Source organism: Siphateles boraxobius, unplaced genomic scaffold (genome assembly GCF_051911475.1).
Source record: "Siphateles boraxobius isolate OS27281-9 unplaced genomic scaffold, OSU_SipBor_1 80, whole genome shotgun sequence".
NCBI lineage: Eukaryota > Metazoa > Chordata > Actinopteri > Cypriniformes > Leuciscidae > Siphateles > Siphateles boraxobius.
The window spans coordinates 262,343-282,181 of NW_027509209.1; the positions used below are offsets into that span (position 1 = coordinate 262,343).

The window sequence follows — 19,839 nt, forward strand, 5'->3', positions numbered from 1 at the left end:
CTTGTATTATAGGCAGAGTTTAAAACGCATTATCTGAAGCATGGAAATAACAGGAAAATTGTGAAATGGACAAATAAACACAAAGACTGGACAACGAAAGCATTAATCTAAAAGTTTAAGTGTTGAGTTGTTGTGGGACAGTTTGACTGTGATATCTGTATAAGTGTTGAAATTTTGTGACAACGTGCCTCGTATAGCAACCTTGCTTCAATTAAACAGATTATCATTGGATTTTCAAAGTAAAACATTTAGACAACAATTACGAAACAATACATAAATCAGAAACAAATGTAAAAGGTAGGATACAAATGAGGTGTAACTTTACAGCTTATTTTTATTTTAGCATTACTGAGATACTATTATAGTTTTTATTAAAATTTTGAATTAGTTTTTTTTTTACATTTTGCAATTTCATTTTAATTTTAGTTAAAGTTTTAGTAAATTTGTAAAGTTAAGTAATTTTTGTCATTTGGATTACTTTTTAATGTTGCCACAAAACATATATATATATATATATATATATATATATATATATATATATATATATATATATATATATCACTTTATTTGTGATGCAAAGCTGAATTTTCAGCTTCATTACTCCAGTCTTCAATGTCACATTATTCTTCAGAAATCATTCTAATATAAAGATTTAAACAGTTGTGCTGCTTAATATTTTTTATAATCTGTGATACTTTTTTCAGGATTCTTTGATGAATAGAAAGTTTTTTAAAAACAGCATTTATTTAAAATAGAAAACGTTTGTAAGTTTGGAGTAGGCAATTTTTTTTATCTTTCTTTTTTTTAAAAGAAATTTATACTTTTATTCAGAAAGGATATATGTTTAATTGATTAAACATTAGTAAATAATAAGCCTAGTAAATATTTCTATTTTAAATAAATGCTGTTTCATAAATAAATACTTATGTTCATCAAATAAATCCTGAAAAATGTATCACAGGTTTAAAAAAAATTGCACAAACTGTTTCCAACATTGATAATAACTGAGTATAAATCTGCATATTTGAATTATTTCGGAAGTATCATGTGACATTGAAGACTAGAGTAGTGGCTGAAGAAAATTAAGCTTTGCAGTAAATTAAAATAGAAAACCATCATTTTAAATGATAATAATATTTCACAATAGTACCGCTTTTTCTGTATTTCTGAAAAACCCTACTAGATTAATTTTTAATATTATTTTTTTTAATTTATTTTGCTTTTATTGCGTTAACTTGTTCACACAAGAGTAGCAATGAAACTAGCTTGAAAAAAAACATTTGTTTAACTGGACATGAATCCAAATCCAAATAGTTATGAAGATCCAGACAACCTATCTGAGTGACAACTAGCCCCGATGTGTCGATGTCCTCTAAAATGTATTTTGAATGTGTAGGCGCTTCCTGATTGGCCCACGAGTTTACAGCTTAGCGTTGCTCTTACAGCACGTGCCAAGCCCGCGTATTCTGCAGAAAACATGACGCGCGAGAAGGTAAGAGAAGTTTGTCAGACACTAATGTAAAAACAACTACTCAATTTATAAATGCTACAGACAAAATAACCACTTTGTCTGTAGATAATGCTTAATGTATTCGGTATTCATTAAAAAAACACCGTAGAAAACTACTTATCAACTCAAATACACATGAAGTCGAAAATCTGTCATGTCGACAGATTCGACAGTTGTGTCATTCAGAAAATACTGCTTAAACGATTCATAAAAGATTAACTGCCGTTCTGTTTATGGATAAAGTTTTTGTATTAAAATGTAAATCATAAAATCATCAAGTGTTAACGTTACTTGCATGATCGTGCAACTCTGATAGCCTATAATATAAATCACGTTACAATCTAATATGACTCTATTGCAGGTATTTTGGTCCATGTATTAACGTCATGATTTGTATTAACGCTATTTTATTAGTGTGTTGACCCCCATCAACCCAAGCAATGGCTGACGAGCTCAGTACTTGAACATTTACCAGGACTGCATGGTTAGATTGGATTCATATGCCTTCGAGTCAAATGGAAAGGTAAGGCTTTGACTGAATAACCCAAGGTTGCCAGGTCTGCATAACAAAGCTCGCCCTATTGCAAATCAAAATAACTATCCAAATCACGTCCAAAACTTACCCAAATTTCTATCTAAGTTAGCTCTCTAACCCCCAGACTAGAAATGAGAGTTTAAAGGGATAGTTCACCCAAAAATTTAAATTCTGTCAGTAACGTTAATTACTCTCGCTCATGTTGTTCAACCCCGTAAGACCTTCGTTCATCTTCAGAACACAAATTAAGATATTTTTGATTAAAGGGGTCATATAATGGTACATGCACTTTTACAAGTTGATTGTACTGCAATGTGTGTTGGCAGTGCCTGTACACAACCATCATATAATGATAAAAATCCATCCAGTGTTTTTGTTTTAATCTCCTTCCTTATATGTATTCCCCTGTCTCAAATCGAGCCGTCACATGGTGCGTGACGCCCCTCCCACGGTTGTTGATTGACAGCAGTGTTTCAACACAGCCCCGCCCTGTGAGCGAACTCTCATCGTAGTCCGTAATTGTTGATACACTGGAGCAGAATGGCGTCTAAAGCCCCGTTCACACCGCCAGCGACAAAGTCGCTGTATGTCGCTAGGCTCTGTACTGTGAAGTCGCTTGTGGGCGTTCGTAGTGCTGTCGCTCTAATGTTATTGGTAGATTGCACATCTGGCCATATCTATACAAAATACCATCACAAGTTATATATAATTTTAATTTGACTAGGAATTAGGCTAAAAAGAAACAGTATGCTGTTGGGAGAGTGTTTTTATATTACCACAGCAGTGTTCAGTGGATTAAATAATTTACTACATTAACGATCGATCAATCAACAGTCAAATAAACAGTGTTCCAACCAATCACTGACAGGGGCGGAGCAGCCATGCACGAGCGCAAAACCTCACAACACCCGCCCCTGTCAGTGATTGGTTGTAACAATTTATTTTGGTTTTGAGTGGTGGTCGTACCCATTTGTTTTTGTGTGCAGATCTCAGAGCCTAGGCTGCCTACAGAGACGCGGTTTTTGGACGGCATGCTTATGGGGCGGCAGCTAGCGGATCGTTAGGAAAGATTAGAAATTTATTTTTGGGCCTGAAATCACTGATACAACCTTTAAAAGGTATTAAATTTAATTCCATGATTCCTGTATATACCCTGACACTAAAGATGTGTCCTCAGAGACTCCCGCTGCCATTCTTTCGCCAAAATATACCATCAACTGTTGTCAAGGCAACACTCCACGTGCGCTGTGTCACGACCCAAAGAACAGAGGGGCGGAGTCAGCAAGCTCATTATCATTTAAAGGCATATGCACTGAAACGGCGTGCTGAAAACAGAGCTGTTTTTGACCATGTAAAATTAGTGTTTTCTTAAAATACTAATGAGAATTTTTAATAAAAGCATATTACAAAGTTTTCTTTTAGACCCTAAAGATTCATATTAACTTGTACAAAAATGGCATTATATGACCCCTTTAAATCTGAGAGCTGGATCACTCCTCCATAGGCTTCTAAGGGATTGAAACTTGTTCCCCGAAAAGTTATTAAAGACATCGTTAAAATAGTCCAAGTGACTACAGTGGCTCAATCTTACGTTTATCAAGCGACGAGAATACTTTTTGTAGTAAAGAGTAGTTTAAAACCACAATTAACGCTCTGGTTTCTACAACTTTCACTTTGGAGCAAAAATCTGCCTTTAAACTTGAAAGAAATAAAGATCTGACATTTATTGTGATAATTAATTTTTGGCCATATCGCCCAGGCCTAAACCCTGACTAGGGCTGGGTATCGTAACAAAATTTTTGATACCGATACCTTGACTTCGATACCGGTTCCTGAACGATACTTTTTTCGAAACCAATTTTATCAATATAACATTACCTAAAAAAAAAACTTTTATTTTTTCAGTTTGTTGACTTTTTTACACTCATATTTTGAGTCTGTAAAAAAACACCAATGCTAAAGTTTTCTATGTTTCCTAATCATTTAACAACATGTATTCTTTACTTCAATGAGCTCATTGTTTCTGCCTTAACTTAATGCATTGTTTAACAATGAAAATTAATTGAAATGCATTACACACAGTCACCACTGATAACAGATCACTCTAAATTGTAATTTAGACACATGCATTTTCTGTAAAGCTCCTTTGAAACGATATGTATTGTGAAAAATGCTATACAAATAAATGTGAATTGAATTAAATATAGGCTACAGGGGTGCAGGATATATGCCTCGCGCTCAGCACACATGAAGCTTGCGCAAAGCACTGGCAAAAGTAGCCTAATGATTATGGATGTGTCGGGAAACGATAGCAAGGAGATATTTTAATTGTTTATTAATGAATAAGTGTTTACTAAACGTGTTGGCTGCAAAGATGATTATTGCGAATTTACGATGCTGACTCGTCATCCCTGCAGTAGTGAACGCGCCCGCGCCTATATGGATTAGGTAATCAAACTATTTATTTCTAATTGTTTCGTTTAAAAGTAGACATATTTTGAACATATATAGAACTATTTCTCATGTCTGTGTATCCTATACGCTCCCCCATTGGAATGGGTCAAACCACTTATTACGTTTTGTTTTGTAGAAAGCCTTTCTTAAAAGTGAATTTCGTTTTGTATAAATTGTATCTTCATTTTAATCAATGTTTCATCAACAAATTGCCTGGATTACTAAATAAGAAGCAAACACAATATAATCAGGACACGAAGGCGCCGGCGCATGAACTGGAGCGCGTCTCATAGATGAACTGAAACTCAGCGTATAAGATACTTGACCTGAGCAGTATATCTATAGAAAGCTTGAAATGTCTACTTTTAAACAAAACAATTCATAACAAACAGAAATGGGCTGCTCTCTGCTTATAGGCTAATTCGCATGAAATGTGCCTTTCTCTCTATAGGCGCGTTCACTACTGCGAACGAAGATGGGGAGTTAGCATCGTCAACTTTATCTTTGCAGCCGACACTGACAGAAAACACTAGTTTATTAATAAACAAATCAAATGTTTAATGCATAAACATTACTTTTGCCGGGTTTTTTTGTGGCAAGCTTTATGCGTGCGTTGAGATGCGGAATAGGCAATATATAACGAAAACGTTCATTATGGTTTAGCATTGTCTCCCATATATATAAGTAATTAAATCAATATAAAGTGAAGTGAAAGTGAAAGTGAAAGTGACACGTGATGGCCAAGTATGCTAACCCATACTTGGAATTTGACCTCTGCATTTAACCCATCCAAGTAAGTGCACACACATTAGGAGCAGAGTAGTGAGTAGTGAACACACACACACACACTGCAAACGTGGATACACACACCCGGAGCAGCGGGCAGCCTTGAGTGGCGCCCGGGGAGCGATTGGGGGTTAGGTGCCTTGCTCAAGGACACCTCAGTCATATTCCTGCCGGTACTGGAATCGAACCAGCAACCTTTGGGTCACCAGTCCAACTCTGTTACCATTAGGCCATGACTGCCCTCAAAAAAGTATGTGACAGTCAACACGATGTAATTCTCCATGATAAGTATGTGATTAGACTAATGGCTAAATTAACTACTACTAGTTGACTAGAAAAAAAACAAGTCATGCACGGGCAGCCCTACTTATTTCACATTATCTAACCAGCCGCGCGTCACTGCGGGCGTTCTGAGCGAGCGGCGCGTAAATGGTAAATGGACTGCATTTATGTAGCGCTTTCACAGACCCAATGGCCACCAAAGCACTTTACATATTTGCCTCTCATTCACCCATTCACTCATTCATTTATACACCGACGGCGGTGTCAGCCATGCAAGGCGCCATCCAGCTCATCGGGAGCAGCTGGGGTTAGAACACCTCGACACTTGGTCAGGTGGAACCGGGGATCGAACCACCAACCTTTCGGTTTGTAGACAACCTACATGAACCACTGAGCCACTGCCGCCCCGCGTAATCTTCAGAAATGCGCTCTCCGCTCTGGAGGAAATATCACCACTCCGCTCATGCTCTGGTGTGAGACAATGCGTGTCGTCTTCTGTTGTCTGAGAGTTGATTGACAGCTTTTAGATGGAATATTGGCATCGCCACCCTCTGGTTACATGAACGTGTCACCGCATCAGAACCGAAAACATGGGGATTTTTTATAGACCACAATCGCACAACCTATTCGATATTCTATAATAAAATCAGCTAATGGAATATTCGAAAATCGTGACTCATCCCTGGTAACCGCTGAATATTCTATCATGATGAAAAAGTAGAGACGATTGTAGACGAAAATGAAGAGAGATTTTATCTTAGTTTTTATTTTATGCAAAACATTTCGTCAACAATAATGCATGTTAATTTAGTTTTAGTCAGCGTTCTTGGACATTGGTGCAGTCTCGTCATCGTCTCGTCTTAGTCATGGAAAAAAAGGTCGTTGACGAACATATTTTGTCTCGTCTCGTCTGACGAAATTAACACTATTCGGTTACGACAGTCAACACGATGTAATTCTCCATGATGATTCAATGTTACTATTATTATACTTGATCTGTAGATAAAGTTCTATGGTTTCGTATAAAATGACTTGATCTTGCTGGACTGTATTGCTGTACCTTAATCATGTTACTTTCTACCGGGTGTCTGTTACATCACAACACTAGAGAACACTGTAATTGTTCTTTACGCGCACAGTAACTGAAATTTAAAACTGTTAAAAGAAAAGGCTGAATAATAGATACTTGCATAGATAGATACTGTATAATACACTACGCATCGATATGTTTTTCCTTAGTGCTTTGAACTAGGTCTGTAGTACTCGAGTCCGTTTTTCTATGGTCTCGGACTTGTCTCGGTCTCGGCCACTGGTCTTGCCAAATATAGCTTTTGGTCTCGACCGAGTCCAGGTGTCTTTATTATGGTAAATGGACTGCATTTATATAGCGCTTTCACAGACCCAATGAGCATCAAAGCTCTTTACATATTGCCTCACATTCACCCATTCACTCACTCATACACCGACGGCGGTGTCAGTCTTGCTCATGGACACCTCGACACTTGGTCAGGGGGAACCGGGGATAGAACCACCAACCTTCCGGTTTGTAGACAACCTACATGAGCCACTGCCGCCCCTAATTATGTTCCCAGTAAGCACACATAAAAGCCGTTTATTTGCTCTGGTGTGAGCTGCGATTGCGCCAGAACCAGCCAGTCAATGAGATAATATCTGGATTTGGAAGTATGTGTCTTTCAGATCCACAGTGAAGTATCACTGGTATCACCATATGTCATCATTCTGTTTTCTTTAGATTAGAAGTAGAGATGCACCAATTACAATTTTCTAAGCCGATTCCGATTTCATATTTTCTAACCGCTTTACAGCACACACAAATATTTATTTTCTATCTTTTCTTTAATAGAACATTTTGCATAGAACTATATACTCATGGTGTGGGAAATTCACACACATCTAAAGTGCAGTGTTATGGAAGAAACGTTTCCTTCTTTTCACATCTAATATGCAACTAAAAAAATTTGATATATTTAGCAAACTAAACATTTGTATGAAAACAGGCAAAGACTCGGCGCTGCTCACGCGCTGCTCCTGCTCGTGATGTGAATGCACTCAGTGATTAACATGCACGCCGAAAAAAAACCCCTCTGCTCACGCTTGTGGTGTGAAACGGTCGTAATTCAACAAATCAACAAATCAAAATCAACAAATAATAACCCAAAATGATTGTCTTGATAATGTCATGCATAAGACTTTTTTTTTTTCCTGTCCGGGACTCGGTCTTGACTCGGACTCGAACCTTTTTGGACTTGGACTCGACTAGTCCTGGTCTTGGACTTGTCTTGGACTCGACAAAGGTGGTCTTGACTACAGCCCTACTTTGAACTTTTCAATGTGGACTCGAAGAGCTGCGTGCTGTGACTAGCTTCAAGCGCATCATTCTGCGCTCGGGATCCGCATAAGCACTTTGTTCCGCACTGTATTTGAGCCTTTCATATAATACTTTTGCGCAATGAAAGATTAGTAATAGCCTTTCTTGTTCTGTCCTATCTATCATATGTTGCTGCCTCATTAAAAAGCTGCGCTATACATTTGTATAATGTCTTAATTTTATAGTATAGCCTACATTTTGTTATCTTTTTTATTTTTTGTCTTGTTTTTCATGAATGTATTTTACAACAATACAAAGAGCAATATGTAACGTTTTACCAGATTTAGTACTACACGTATTGTCTCTTATTTGTTCCCCACTAAATAATGTTTTTTTTTTCACTAAATGTTCAGATTTTATAAAATTATTGTGCACTCCTGATTTTCGAGTAAATTTTACTGCTGAATTATCCACTAATCTAGCTTATAATAGCATTATTGTCATAGATTATGATCATATATTTTTATATCTTTATAATGAAGTTGTCTGTATTAAGTAGATTGTGTTTAACACACAATAGAGTGATTATCAGTTCAACAGAGCTACAGAAAAAAATGGCGCTGGTATCGTATCGGTATCGGGCGATACTCAGAATTTTGGTATCGGATCGGTTCTGAAAGAATGGTATTGGTGCATCCCTATCAGATATTCAAAGACTTGTTTAAATTATATAAATACGTATTTGCTGAATACAGACGTAGATGAGAAAGATTTGGTGATGGCACAGTGGAAAAGACACATCCCTTTGCTGTGAGAGACCCGGGTTCGAATCCACTGTGAGACACCAATGTGTCCCTGAGCAAGACACTTAACCCCTAGTTGCTCCAGAGGCGTGCGACCTCTGACATATATAGCAATTTTAAGTCGCTTTGGATAAAAACGTCAGCTAAATGTAAAGATTTGTAACCATTTTTTTATTTATTTTTTTAGGGCAAAAGAGGAGACAAAGCTCCCCGCTCCATGTGTTTTGTGGCCGGTGGAGCTGAAGCTGACTCACATTGACTGTAGTCCTGAGGAGACACTGATACACTTTCAGGGCCAGTATATGACTATCTGTGAACTGGACTACAACATTCTTCAAGTTGAAATTCAAAATGCTGTGAAATTAAAAGTTTCTGTTCAAGTTGGAGAAGTTTGCCTGGTAGAAGATGCAGCGTCTGGTCGCTGGTACAGAGGAAGAGTCCAAAACATACAGAACAATTTATTCCACATGTTTTTGCTAGACCATGGAGATGTGTTGATTGTTGGGTCCAGCCATTTGTCCTCTATATCTGACACACTCCTAATGCTCCCACCAAAGATTGTCTGCGGTTTCTTTGCCAACATACTGCCAGTCCAGAACCGATGGGACAAGTTGACAGAGAATTATTTCTCTTCCTTGATAGGCAGCCAGATCAAAGGATACATCCACGCCCGTCTTCCATACCATGTCCTCATTCTTGAAGTCCCGGACATTAATCGTGACTTGTTAAAAATTGGGCTTGGGAGACATGTGGACACTAGTACATTTTTGCTACTGGTTGAGATTCTTATTGGGGAACCAGTTCTACAAAACAATGAATCTGTCCCTGATCTCTTGATTGAAAAACAAATAGGGCAAGAATGTTGTCTCAAATCCTCAAGCCTGCTTGGCTTTGAAGAAATTCTGTCACTTAATGGCCCAAAGCTGAAAGTTGGTCAAAAAGTAAGAGTTGTTGTAGCTGCAGCCGTGAATCCTGGATTATTTTACTGCCGACTGTCATCCATGGACAAGGACATTCAAGAAATGTCAGACAAATTAGCACGTGCATGTGAATCAGGCAGTGGTTACCCAAGCAAAAAACCACTTGAAAATCTTGGCTTGCTCTGTGCAATCAAAGGGAAAGATGGAAAATGGCACAGAGGTTTTGTGCAATGTCTCCCCCTCAACTCCCAGGTCCAAGTTGTGTTTGTCGACAGTGGCTATTCTGAATCTGTGAAAGTTGAAAACATCTTGCAGCTACCATCAGAATTCATCTCAACACCGATCATGGCATTCCCATGTTCACTTTCATGCTTGGAAGAACCAGATGAAACCATCAAAAACCAACAATTAGTGGCTCTGAAAACCGGGTTGCTGGGGAAAGCTTTAGAGGTTGCAATCGATGACTTTTGCAAAGATCAGAACTTCTACTTGGTCACATTGAGCACGGCTGAGAAACACTCAGAGGAGCAAGCCAAAGTAAAACTTCTTGGAAAAGTTTTTGACAGCAAGTCCAACTTTCCCCACAATGTCCTTTCAAAGATGTATGCTACAGAAACGAAAGCGGTCCAGACTTCTGATTCAGTTTCTAGTCAATCGATACCTGATGGTTCTATTTTTGAGGGCTATGTAGTGCATGTCCTGAGTCCAAAACATTTCTGGATAAGGACCAAAGAACAAAATCCTAAGTTTGAAAACATGACGAAAGAAATGACCGATTATTTCACCAAACTACAGTTGAAAGAGGAGGTTTTTGAAGACCCAGTGCCTGGTGCACTTTGCTGTGCCATGTATGAAAAAGACATGCATTACTACAGGGCCATTGTAGTAGATACTTTGGAAAATGGAGCTGAGGTGTTTTTCATTGACTTTGGAAACACTGAAAAGGTGCCAAACATATTAATTAAGAAGCTTCCCCCAAAGTTTGCCATTCATCCAGAATTTGCACTGAAATGTGCTTTAGCGCATGTGGCTCCATTTGATGACATCTGGACAACCACAGCATCCAACTTCTTCAGGCAAGTCACATCAAACAAAACCTTGGTGGTTCATGCCATTCACAGAAAAAATGCGAAATATGTTGTTGATCTTTTTGAAAGAGGTGTTGAAATTAGCTATAGCATTGCAAACATCATGGTAACAGCAAAAATGGCCCTCGATTGGAGATACAACCCGGCATTAGCATCTGTTAAAGCGGGAAAGCCATGTAAAGACAACGGAAATGCTCTAAGCCAGAAAAAAAATAGAAAGGACCTTCGTGTGGTCACCTTTTGCAAAGTCTCCTCTTATATGTCCAATACATATCAGTTGAATCCAGAGTGTGAACAACAGAATGACCTTGAAAGACGTACTCCATATGTGATGCCAAAACTGAAGGTCGTTTCTGCTGAGGCTTTCAAACCGATGCATTTCAAGCCTGGATCTGAAGTGAGTGTCAGTTACTTACACATAAATTCTCCATCTGATTTTTGGTGCCAAAATGAGAGCACAAAAGTTGATCTGGACAAATTGATGAAAGAGATGCAGGCTTTTTATCAGACGCACACAGTTGCACTTGAAACACCAGCAGGATGTTGTGCAGTAAAGTCTCCACAGGATAAACGATGGCATAGAGCATGCATATTAGGAAAAAACAATGAGGAACTCCGCTTGATCCTGGTCGACTTAGGCATAATTCTCCAGGAAAGGATGCAAAACATCCAAGCTCTTGCACCGCAGTTCTTTGAACTTCATGAACAAGCATTTAGATGTAGTCTGAACTTGATTGAACCTGTTGGAGGAAGTTCTTGGAGTTCAGAAGCATGCAGTTTGTTCAAGGATTTTGTGTCTGAGGGTTCACCCAGTATATGCAGAGTTCATTCCCAGCTCTATGAGCAAGGAAAAGGTCTCCTTTATGTGGTCACCATTCATACACCTCATCAACAGGCTACCACGTATCTTTTAGAGAAAGGTGTTGCGGTGGAAATGCAATCTCCAAAGCAGCTAATTTCATCATTGTACCCTCGTTCCTTCATTTACTCATCTTTCAACTTGAGATCTGGAAGCAAAGAACTGGTGCATGTTACTCAAGTTTGCAGTCCTTGGGAAATCTATTTTCAGCTCGACAGGAATACAGAGATCCTTGATACGCTGATGGAGAGAGTTGCTGAAGAAAGCCAGCTCTTGACTACGACATCTGACGACTGCAGCAGTAATGTTTGCCTGGCCAAATATTTCTGTGACGGCCAGTGGTACAGGGCTCTGACACACCCCGTCCAGTCTCATCAACATGTGAGTGTGTTCTTTGTTGATTACGGTGATAAGCAAATTTCTGAGAAGACAAATGTTATACCAATTCCCAAAACAGCGATTGATTTATTGATGACACCAATGCAGGCTCTGAGATGCAGCCTTTTGAATGTTCCAGAGGGGGAACATTTGCCAGAAGTCAACATGTGGCTCGAGACTGACATCCTCAACAAATCCTTCCAGGCCAAGTTTATGTCAAGGGACAAAAACGGACATTTTGTTTGTGATCTTTATGATGGAAATATGCACATCAATGAAAAAGTCCGAGAGCTCACGGCAACTTGCAGTGTGGCAGAACGGAATCTGACTGTCAGTAAACCTGCTTTAGATTCCCACAGAGAAGAAGTGGAAGTCTGCATTTTAAACAGGAAAGTGAACACCAAAGAGAGGGGATGTGGTAAAACCAAACCGGGTGATAAGAAAACTTCAAAACCCATAAAACATCCCAAAACGCAACATAAAGCAGCAATAAAAGAGAAACTACAGGGTGCTACCTCTTCTCTTAAAGTAGTGCCATCACATAAGAACTTGCCAAAACTATGTGATCTTCCTGCTGCCAAAATGAAACCAGGTTTTTGCGGCGTGGGCTTCATCTCTCATTGCAGTTCTGTTGGAAGCTTCTTTATCCAGATGGAAGACGATGAAACAAACATCCTTCAAATGGGTGAAGAACTAAACAGCACTGTCTTCAAGGATAACATGAAAAATGTGGCAACCGAAGTAAAAGTAGGAGACCTTGTTGCCGCCGAGTTTGAAGAAGACTTGGCTTTGTACAGAGCTGTTGTCACCAACGTTTCAAACTGTGGCCGCTTAGCAGTTGAGTTTATTGATTATGGCAACCCTGCAACTGTCGACAGAAAAAATGTTCACATGCTAACCAATACTTTTCTGTCTCAGCCCAGATTGAGCACTCTGTGCACACTTGCAAAACCTTACTCTTTTGAAAACGACGACTCTTTTATCAAGGAAGCAGTTGGCAAGCCTTTAATGGTAGAATTAATTCGAAAGCTTGAAAATTCATGGGAAGTGAGCATTAAGATTGAGGATGGCCACATGCAGGGGAACTCAAAGTATGATGGTGATCAGAGCAAAGATGTAGTCTTGTCTAGCCAAGACAAAGTGTCCCAGAGTGAAACCCAAACCGATCATCACGCCCACAAGGCTAAAGCAGTTAAAACCTTTAAGTTATGCACACAACAACGCAAATGTGAACTCAAAAAGAATCATGCAGAAGTGAGAACCTACCAGCTAAAGACAAAGTCAAACACACAACACAAATGTGAACTTGGAAACATTCAGACAGTTCAGACAAAGCCGATTAAGAAAGCAGGCTTTTACTTCCCGACAAATGTCTTTTGGAATAGAAAGTACAAGAAAAGGCAAAATAACTTAAAGCCTAAGGACGTGGCTCTTGCAAAACTCTCATGTGACACGAGCATATCAGTGACTAAAACTTCAAGAAAGTTGCAAGAAAATGTTTCTACATTTAATGCACTTGATCATGAAACCTCTAAGTCACCTGATGGCGTTGCTCTGCAGGATGTGGGAGATATCGAGGAAGGGGAAAGTACTGATGGGTCGCTTGTTGTTGATGACCATCCTCCCTTCCCAGACGCTTCTTCAGAGGTCGGTCTGGATCGACCACAGACCCTATTCCAGGCCCCTGTCCAAATTAACTTTGAATATAAAGGATTTGCAGCTGCAGTCACAACCCCATCTGAATTTTACATCATTCTTGAAGACCTGCTTTTGATTGTAGATACTGTCTCTGCCATTCTTGAGAACGTTCCCGAAGTTGTGGTGCCATTACCGGAGGTTGGTTTAGTTCCTGGTGCCAGCTGTTTGGTGAAATCAGCGGAGAAGAGAAAATGGTGCCGGGCCGAGATCGTGCAGTGCGATTCCACTTCTGTGCTCATAAACTTGGTTGACTATGGGCAGTATTCAGTTTTGTCCTTACACGATGTCTGCCCGCTTAAAAAGCTTCCAGAGGAGCTCGGTAGATTACCTAAAGTCACCTATCATTGTTTACTGAGAGGAGTGAAACCCAACGGCCAGGACTGGTCTGATGATGCCATTGTTTTCTTCCAGAACTGTATGTGTCATGAGAACCTACAGATCCGTTTCAGACAGCCTGTTTCTGAGACACAATGGGAGGTTGACATTATCACGGGAAAGCGAAATCTCGCGAAAGAGTTAGTAGATGCTGATCATGCCATGTATATCGATAATATGCTTGGAATCAGGTTTCAGCAAGAGCAAGGAGCCAATAGAGAGTCTAAACAACAAGACGTCTCCAGCACTGTGAATGTTTTATCCATGATAACTGAGCACACATGCAAAGCCACATGTTCTTTTTCAAATGAGTCCATGTTTGATCAAGAGTCCCCTCAAGAATCTGTTGTGGAGCAGGACTCTTCATACGCTTTGAACAGCAGTGGGGATCATCTTGGACCTGCGGAGAGGGCGATGCTTAGTCCACCATCAGGTATCAAACAATGTGAGTGAGTGAGAATCAAAACTTTGATTTATTGTTCTAATTTAACTGTCTTTTCTGCTACTACCAGTCACATGTTTGGACACACCTACGTATTCTTAATTAGGGGTTAAATATTCGTGGTAACTTTTGGTTGGTTACAGTGTTTTTAATGTTTTATTTTGGTGGGTGGGTGGTATATATAGTTCTATATAGAGAGCCTAAGCCCCGCCCCTCCACTTCCGGCTCATGGGACCTTATTTCGGGAAAAATATGTATGGTAGTCAATGTCGAGAGACAACTTATCTTTTTATTCCGTCCGAACTGTGCCCTGAATTACACATATGAAGTTTGTCAATTTAAAAGATAATTATGAAAGTCAAGAAAGTCACAGTTTGTCATAAACCAGAAGAGTAACATTTAGTTTTATGTGAAAATCGCTCCATGAACTACATCTCTCGTCTCGCACTATGTACGTCACCGAGCTCGTGTGTGTGTGTCCAGTCTGGTACAAAACACACAGGATGACGGCGTAACGTTACGATTATAACGTTAGACTATAGAAAACATGACAGACGTTAGCTTCAGTAAAGTTAGCTTCATTCACTGAGAGAAAAGGTATGACGTCACCTTGGGTTTGTAGTCTTTGTAATTACGTATTTTCACAGTCTTATACCTCAACAGTTTTACATCAAACTGCGGCTTTCTTGACTTTAAGATGTATATTTTAAATTGACAAACATCATGTGTGTAATTCAGGGCTCAATTCAAACGGGATCCAAATATTTGTTGTCTCTCGCCATTGACTACCATACAATATTTTTCCGAAATAAGGTCACATGGTCCACCGGAAGGGGAGGGGCTTATGCTCTCTATAATGTTACAGAATAGGATTATAGAGTAGAAAGTCTATTTTTCTACAAGATCTATTTTTCTTTGTCAGAAGTCTGGAAACATTACATTGTTTTCATGTTTTTGAAAGAAGCCTCTTATGTTCACCAAGGCTGCATTTGTTTTGTCAAAAACACAGTAAAAACAATAACTTTGTAAATTTGTATTATTTGAAATAATTGTTTTCTATTTGAATACATTTAAAAAATGTTATTTATTCCTGTCATGCAAAGCTGAATTTTCAGCATCATTACTCCAGTCTTCAGTGTCACATGATCCTTCAGAAATCACTAAAATATGATGATTTGCTGCTCAAGAAACATTTATGATTATTATCAATGATGAAGGTTTTTGTTGCTTAATATTTTTGTGGAAACAATGATACCATTCAAACATTTGTGGTCAGATTTTTTAAAAAAGAGGGAAATTAAGCATTAAATTGCTCAAACGTGACAGTGAAGACTTTTCTGAAGGATCATGTGACACCGAAGAGTAATGATGCTGAAAATTCAGCTTTGATCACAGGAATAAATTACATTTGAAAATGTATTCAAATAGAAAACAGTTATTTTAATTTGTAATGATATTTTGCAGTATTGATTCAATAAATGTAGCCTTGGTGAACATAAGACACTTCTTGAGAAAACATTAAAAAAAATACTTTCGACAGCTACTATTTTTTTTTTACTAATTGATTATTTCAAATATTTTTTGTAAATATTATCTTTTATTTCATATTGTCTTTAAAAATAATATATCTGTTTTATATTGGCCATTATCCATCCTTCTCTACAAAAAGACAATTAGGTTGTAGTTGTGCAATGCTTGGACATAAACTAAGCTCAGTAGCACACCTGTAAAGTTTGGTGATAGTGCCTCCTACTGGCCATTGTTGGTAATAAAAAATCTCTTTAGGTACCTGTGGTCACATGGGTTAAAAATATTCAGGAAATAATATAAGGAAATATCCTCTGAAATTAAATCTAACACTTTAGATTAAAGTATTATAATATAAATTCAGTAAAGTGTGACCACTGTCCTGACTTTTAACTGGTAGAGTTTTTAATGACCTATAAATAACTTTTTCCATTCTTCTTCTTCTTTAATTTCTTAGGTGCACTGATGTGAGAAGGCTCATGTAAGTATCACAAATTTTGATTGATTCTCTGAATGTTTAGTATGTAGATAAACTTAATTTTCCCATTGTTTTATTTCAGAACCGAGAAGCTAGCGGGTTACGCTCTGCATTGAATCAAAGATTATCCAGTTTTGGATTGGCTGGGTTTTTTGCTTATTATTATTTTTTGACCACCTACTTATAATGTTCTTTAATTATTTTGTAAAAATAGAGCATTTTGCTTTGAGGTTGTATTGTTCAAACATTAGTCATAGTAAGATCTTAAAATAACAAAACATTTTAACCATGCAACTATTTGTCACATAATTTTTGATTAAAGAATCTAGTTTTAGAATTAGACTGAATTTCCAGCTTTTCAGCAGATCTTGTGTATCTATAAATGGACACATGTAACTGATGAAATATACCATCAGTTTGATTGCTATGATGGCTTTAAGATTTGAACAGAAAAAGTTTTTTGTTGTTATTAAAGGATTGATATTTGACCTCAGTTTGATTTTGCTTTGTAAAACATTGTTTTTGTGTGTGTGTGTGTGTGTGTGTGAAGATGTTAATATTTCCAGTTCTGTTGAAACACAATAAAAACATAATGTGGGTTAAAAAGTTTGTTGTCAGAAGTGGGATTCGAACCCACGCCTCCAGAGGAGACTGCGACCTGAACGCAGCGCCTTAGACCGCTCGGCCATCCTGACTGTTAGTACATGGTTATTACACGGTTATTACACAGTTATAATTATTACAGTCAATCCATACATACAATTAATGGTTATTTTGATTGCATGTACACATCACTGGATTTAAAAATGTTTTATCGTTCTCTGTGGAATATAGTGTAGTTAGCTAAACAGGACACACATTTGTTTTGTAATGACTCATTGGCGAATATTGGATGGCACATCTCACTATTCTTGAAATGCACCAGGGGGCGCATGGCGGCTCAAACAGCCAAATCATCCATTGAGCATAATAATCATAGACTTTAAAAACAAATGATAAAATAGAAAGGAGGATCACTTTGAAGAAAATGTTAAATTGACGCAAAATTGCTTTTTTTTCCTTCTTTTTTTTACCAAGGATTAATAACAATAATTATAATAGTTGTAATGTAACATTGTTACACTTTTCTTGTTTTGTTCTAGGCTGCGACCACTATGGATATCTGTCATAGCGAAATATTTAAGTAAGATGTCAAAACATTCCCATAAACACAAACTAATATTATTATTTATTTGGTAAGCCGACAGGCAGACGTTACAGAAAAACTGAGTGTGATGATTCTGGTCAGGGTTTTATGTTTCGATAATGATTCTGTAATTTTAAATAATTGTTACATATATTATTTAAAAATGTTTGGTAAGATGAGTGGTGGGCTATATTAACGGAAGAATGCCAGGTGGCATCGAGGAGCACTTGAAGACACCTACAATATTGTAGGGGGAGGGATGCTCTAATTTAAAAGCTGTAAGTATACCTAGCTCAATGTAACATGTACAATGGTACTGCTTAGAAAGTTTATTTAGTCGTACTCTTGTATAGTTACTGATTTGGTGACATTGTGCATGTGAGTTGCCTTCATGAAAATGAAAATAAAGGGATTAAAAAAATAATGTCTCTGCCGCTAAGTCACGCCCATTTTGGACGATCCGTTCCACGTTGCTGTCATTCTACTTACCGATATTCGAACGGAGCGAACCACGTGACCTGTACCACATGTCATGCCGTCATGTGACTGAGTGGTTCCTGTACACGGGTAATGATCAGTAATCGGAAAGGACTGCTGTATCATGACGGACTGTGCACACTAATTTATTTCCTTGGGTAAAATATGGGTCGTGTTCGCGGAATCGTCGCTACTGTTATTTCTAGTTTGATTCTGCTTCAGTGTGTCACATCAGCTGTGGAGTCGGATGACAGCCCATGGTACAAGGATCTGTGCAGGTGAGATCTTAAATAAATAAACAAACACTCTTAATGCTGATCATTGCTGGCAAACCGTGATGGTTAACATATAAACACTTGTTGAGAAAGAAATTCATGCGTTTAAATATGATCTAGTTTGCTGATCGCTGCTTTAATACAGTTTATGGCCCTTCTTTAGCCTGTGTGGGTCAAGGTACCTGTCTGGACCCAATCAACCATAACACACACTTTGTCTCACCTGAGACATTCAGCTTTTTTTATGATCCAATGATGTCATTTAATTGAAATACATTATGATCTTGGAAATGGGTTCAAATTAAACTGTGTGTGTGTGTGTGTGTGTGTGTGTGTGTGTGTGTGTGTGTGTGTGTGTGTGTGACTGTGAAGTTACAAATGGGAAGCCATCGACCAGGACAGCAATGTGAGCTACGCTTTGAAGATCTGTGATTCGTCTCCAGACACAGAATGTGGAAAAGGAAGTGCGGTCTGTGCCCACAACCTGACGAGCCGCCAGCACCAGTCAGTGGGTACGAGCAAAGCATGCCAGATCACACAATACACACCAAACTGCAACAGCAATGTGCATCTAATAAAAGCACAAAACACTTTATTGTATCTGTGCTTTACTTATCTTACATATTATTTATTAATGTTAATTTTTATCAGGTCCAAGTGGTTTTTTTTTCTTCCTATTGTGAATATTCTGTTTTCTGGCTTGGGATAATGATTACCAGTTCGACTGTATGCTGATTAGAAATTTGAATGATTGTTTAATTTAGTAGTAATTTAAGGAATAGTTCACCCAAAAATGTAAACTCTGTCAGTAATTACTCTCCCTCATGTTGTTCACCCCCGTAAGACCTTCGTTCATCTTCAGAACACGAATTAAGATATTTGTGATTAAATCTGAGAGCTGGATCACTCCTCCATAGGCTTCTAAGGGATTGAAACTTGTTCCCCGAAAAGTTATTAAAGACATCGTTAAAATAGTCCAAGTGACTACAGTGGCTCAATCTTAAGTTTATCAAGCGACGAGAATACTTTTTGTGCGCAAAAACAAACAAAAATAACGACTTTATTCAACTATTGATTTCCTTCTCTTTGGGCTCGAGTAAGTTAGCGTAGTGTGATAGCGTAGTGTGATAGCGTAGTGTGATAGCGTAGTGTGATAGCGTAGTGTGATAGCGTAGTGTGATAGCGTAGTGTGATAGCGTAGTGTGATAGCGTAGTGTGATAGCGTAGTGTGATAGCGTAGTGTGATAGCGTAGTGTGATAGCGTAGTGTGATAGCGTAGTGTGATAGCTTAGTGTGATAGCGTAGTGTGATAGCGTAGTGTGATAGCGTAGTGTGATAGCGTAGTGTGATAGCGTAGTGTGATAGCGTAGTGTGATAGCGTAGTGTGATAGCGTAGTGTGATAGCGTAGTGTGATAGCGTAGTGTGATAGCGTAGTG

The 19,839-nt window shown here is 38.3% G+C and overlaps 2 protein-coding genes and 1 non-coding gene across 4 annotated transcripts in view; 2 read left to right on the forward strand and 1 right to left on the reverse strand.

The window, feature by feature from the left end:
• Positions 1-1,943: 1,943 nt before the first annotated feature.
• On the forward strand, positions 1,944-16,966 carry LOC143730743 (tudor domain-containing protein 15-like). 2 transcript variants are annotated; one of them, XM_077221313.1, is made up of 4 exons: positions 1,944-2,033; positions 8,887-14,462; positions 16,444-16,467; positions 16,547-16,966. In XM_077221313.1, exons 1-3 carry the CDS (start codon positions 2,011-2,013, stop codon positions 16,455-16,457), a joined length of 5,613 nt encoding a protein of 1,870 aa, XP_077077428.1. In that variant the 5' UTR covers positions 1,944-2,010; the 3' UTR covers positions 16,458-16,467; positions 16,547-16,966. The 2 variants fall into 2 exon arrangements, with proteins under 2 accessions (XP_077077428.1, XP_077077429.1); XM_077221314.1 differs by having other exon boundaries at positions 8,887-14,450.
• A 110-nt stretch (positions 16,967-17,076) lies between these two features.
• trnal-cag (transfer RNA leucine (anticodon CAG)) lies at positions 17,077-17,159 on the reverse strand. Its single transcript has one exon. It is a non-coding gene; the product is annotated as a tRNA-Leu (tRNA).
• Positions 17,160-18,192: 1,033 nt separating this feature from the next.
• The window catches only part of LOC143730729 (cation-independent mannose-6-phosphate receptor-like), a 44,880-nt gene continuing 43,233 nt past the window's right edge, over positions 18,193-19,839 (forward strand). Inside the window, exons 1-2 of the mRNA XM_077221265.1 lie at positions 18,193-18,405; positions 18,775-18,914. Of these exons, the coding sequence (XP_077077380.1) occupies positions 18,293-18,405; positions 18,775-18,914 (253 nt within the window). The 5' untranslated portion in view covers positions 18,193-18,292. The remainder of the gene's footprint in view (positions 18,406-18,774; positions 18,915-19,839) is intronic.

Excerpts from the sequence above, each read along its gene's own strand:
- LOC143730743 (XM_077221313.1), top strand. The coding sequence starts at position 2,011 with ATGCCTTCGAGTCAAATGGAAAG. Across the intron at positions 2,034-8,886 it reads CCTTCGAGTCAAATGGAAAG|GGCAAAAGAGGAGACAAAGC; the intron begins GTAAGGCTTTGA and ends TTATTTTTTTAG.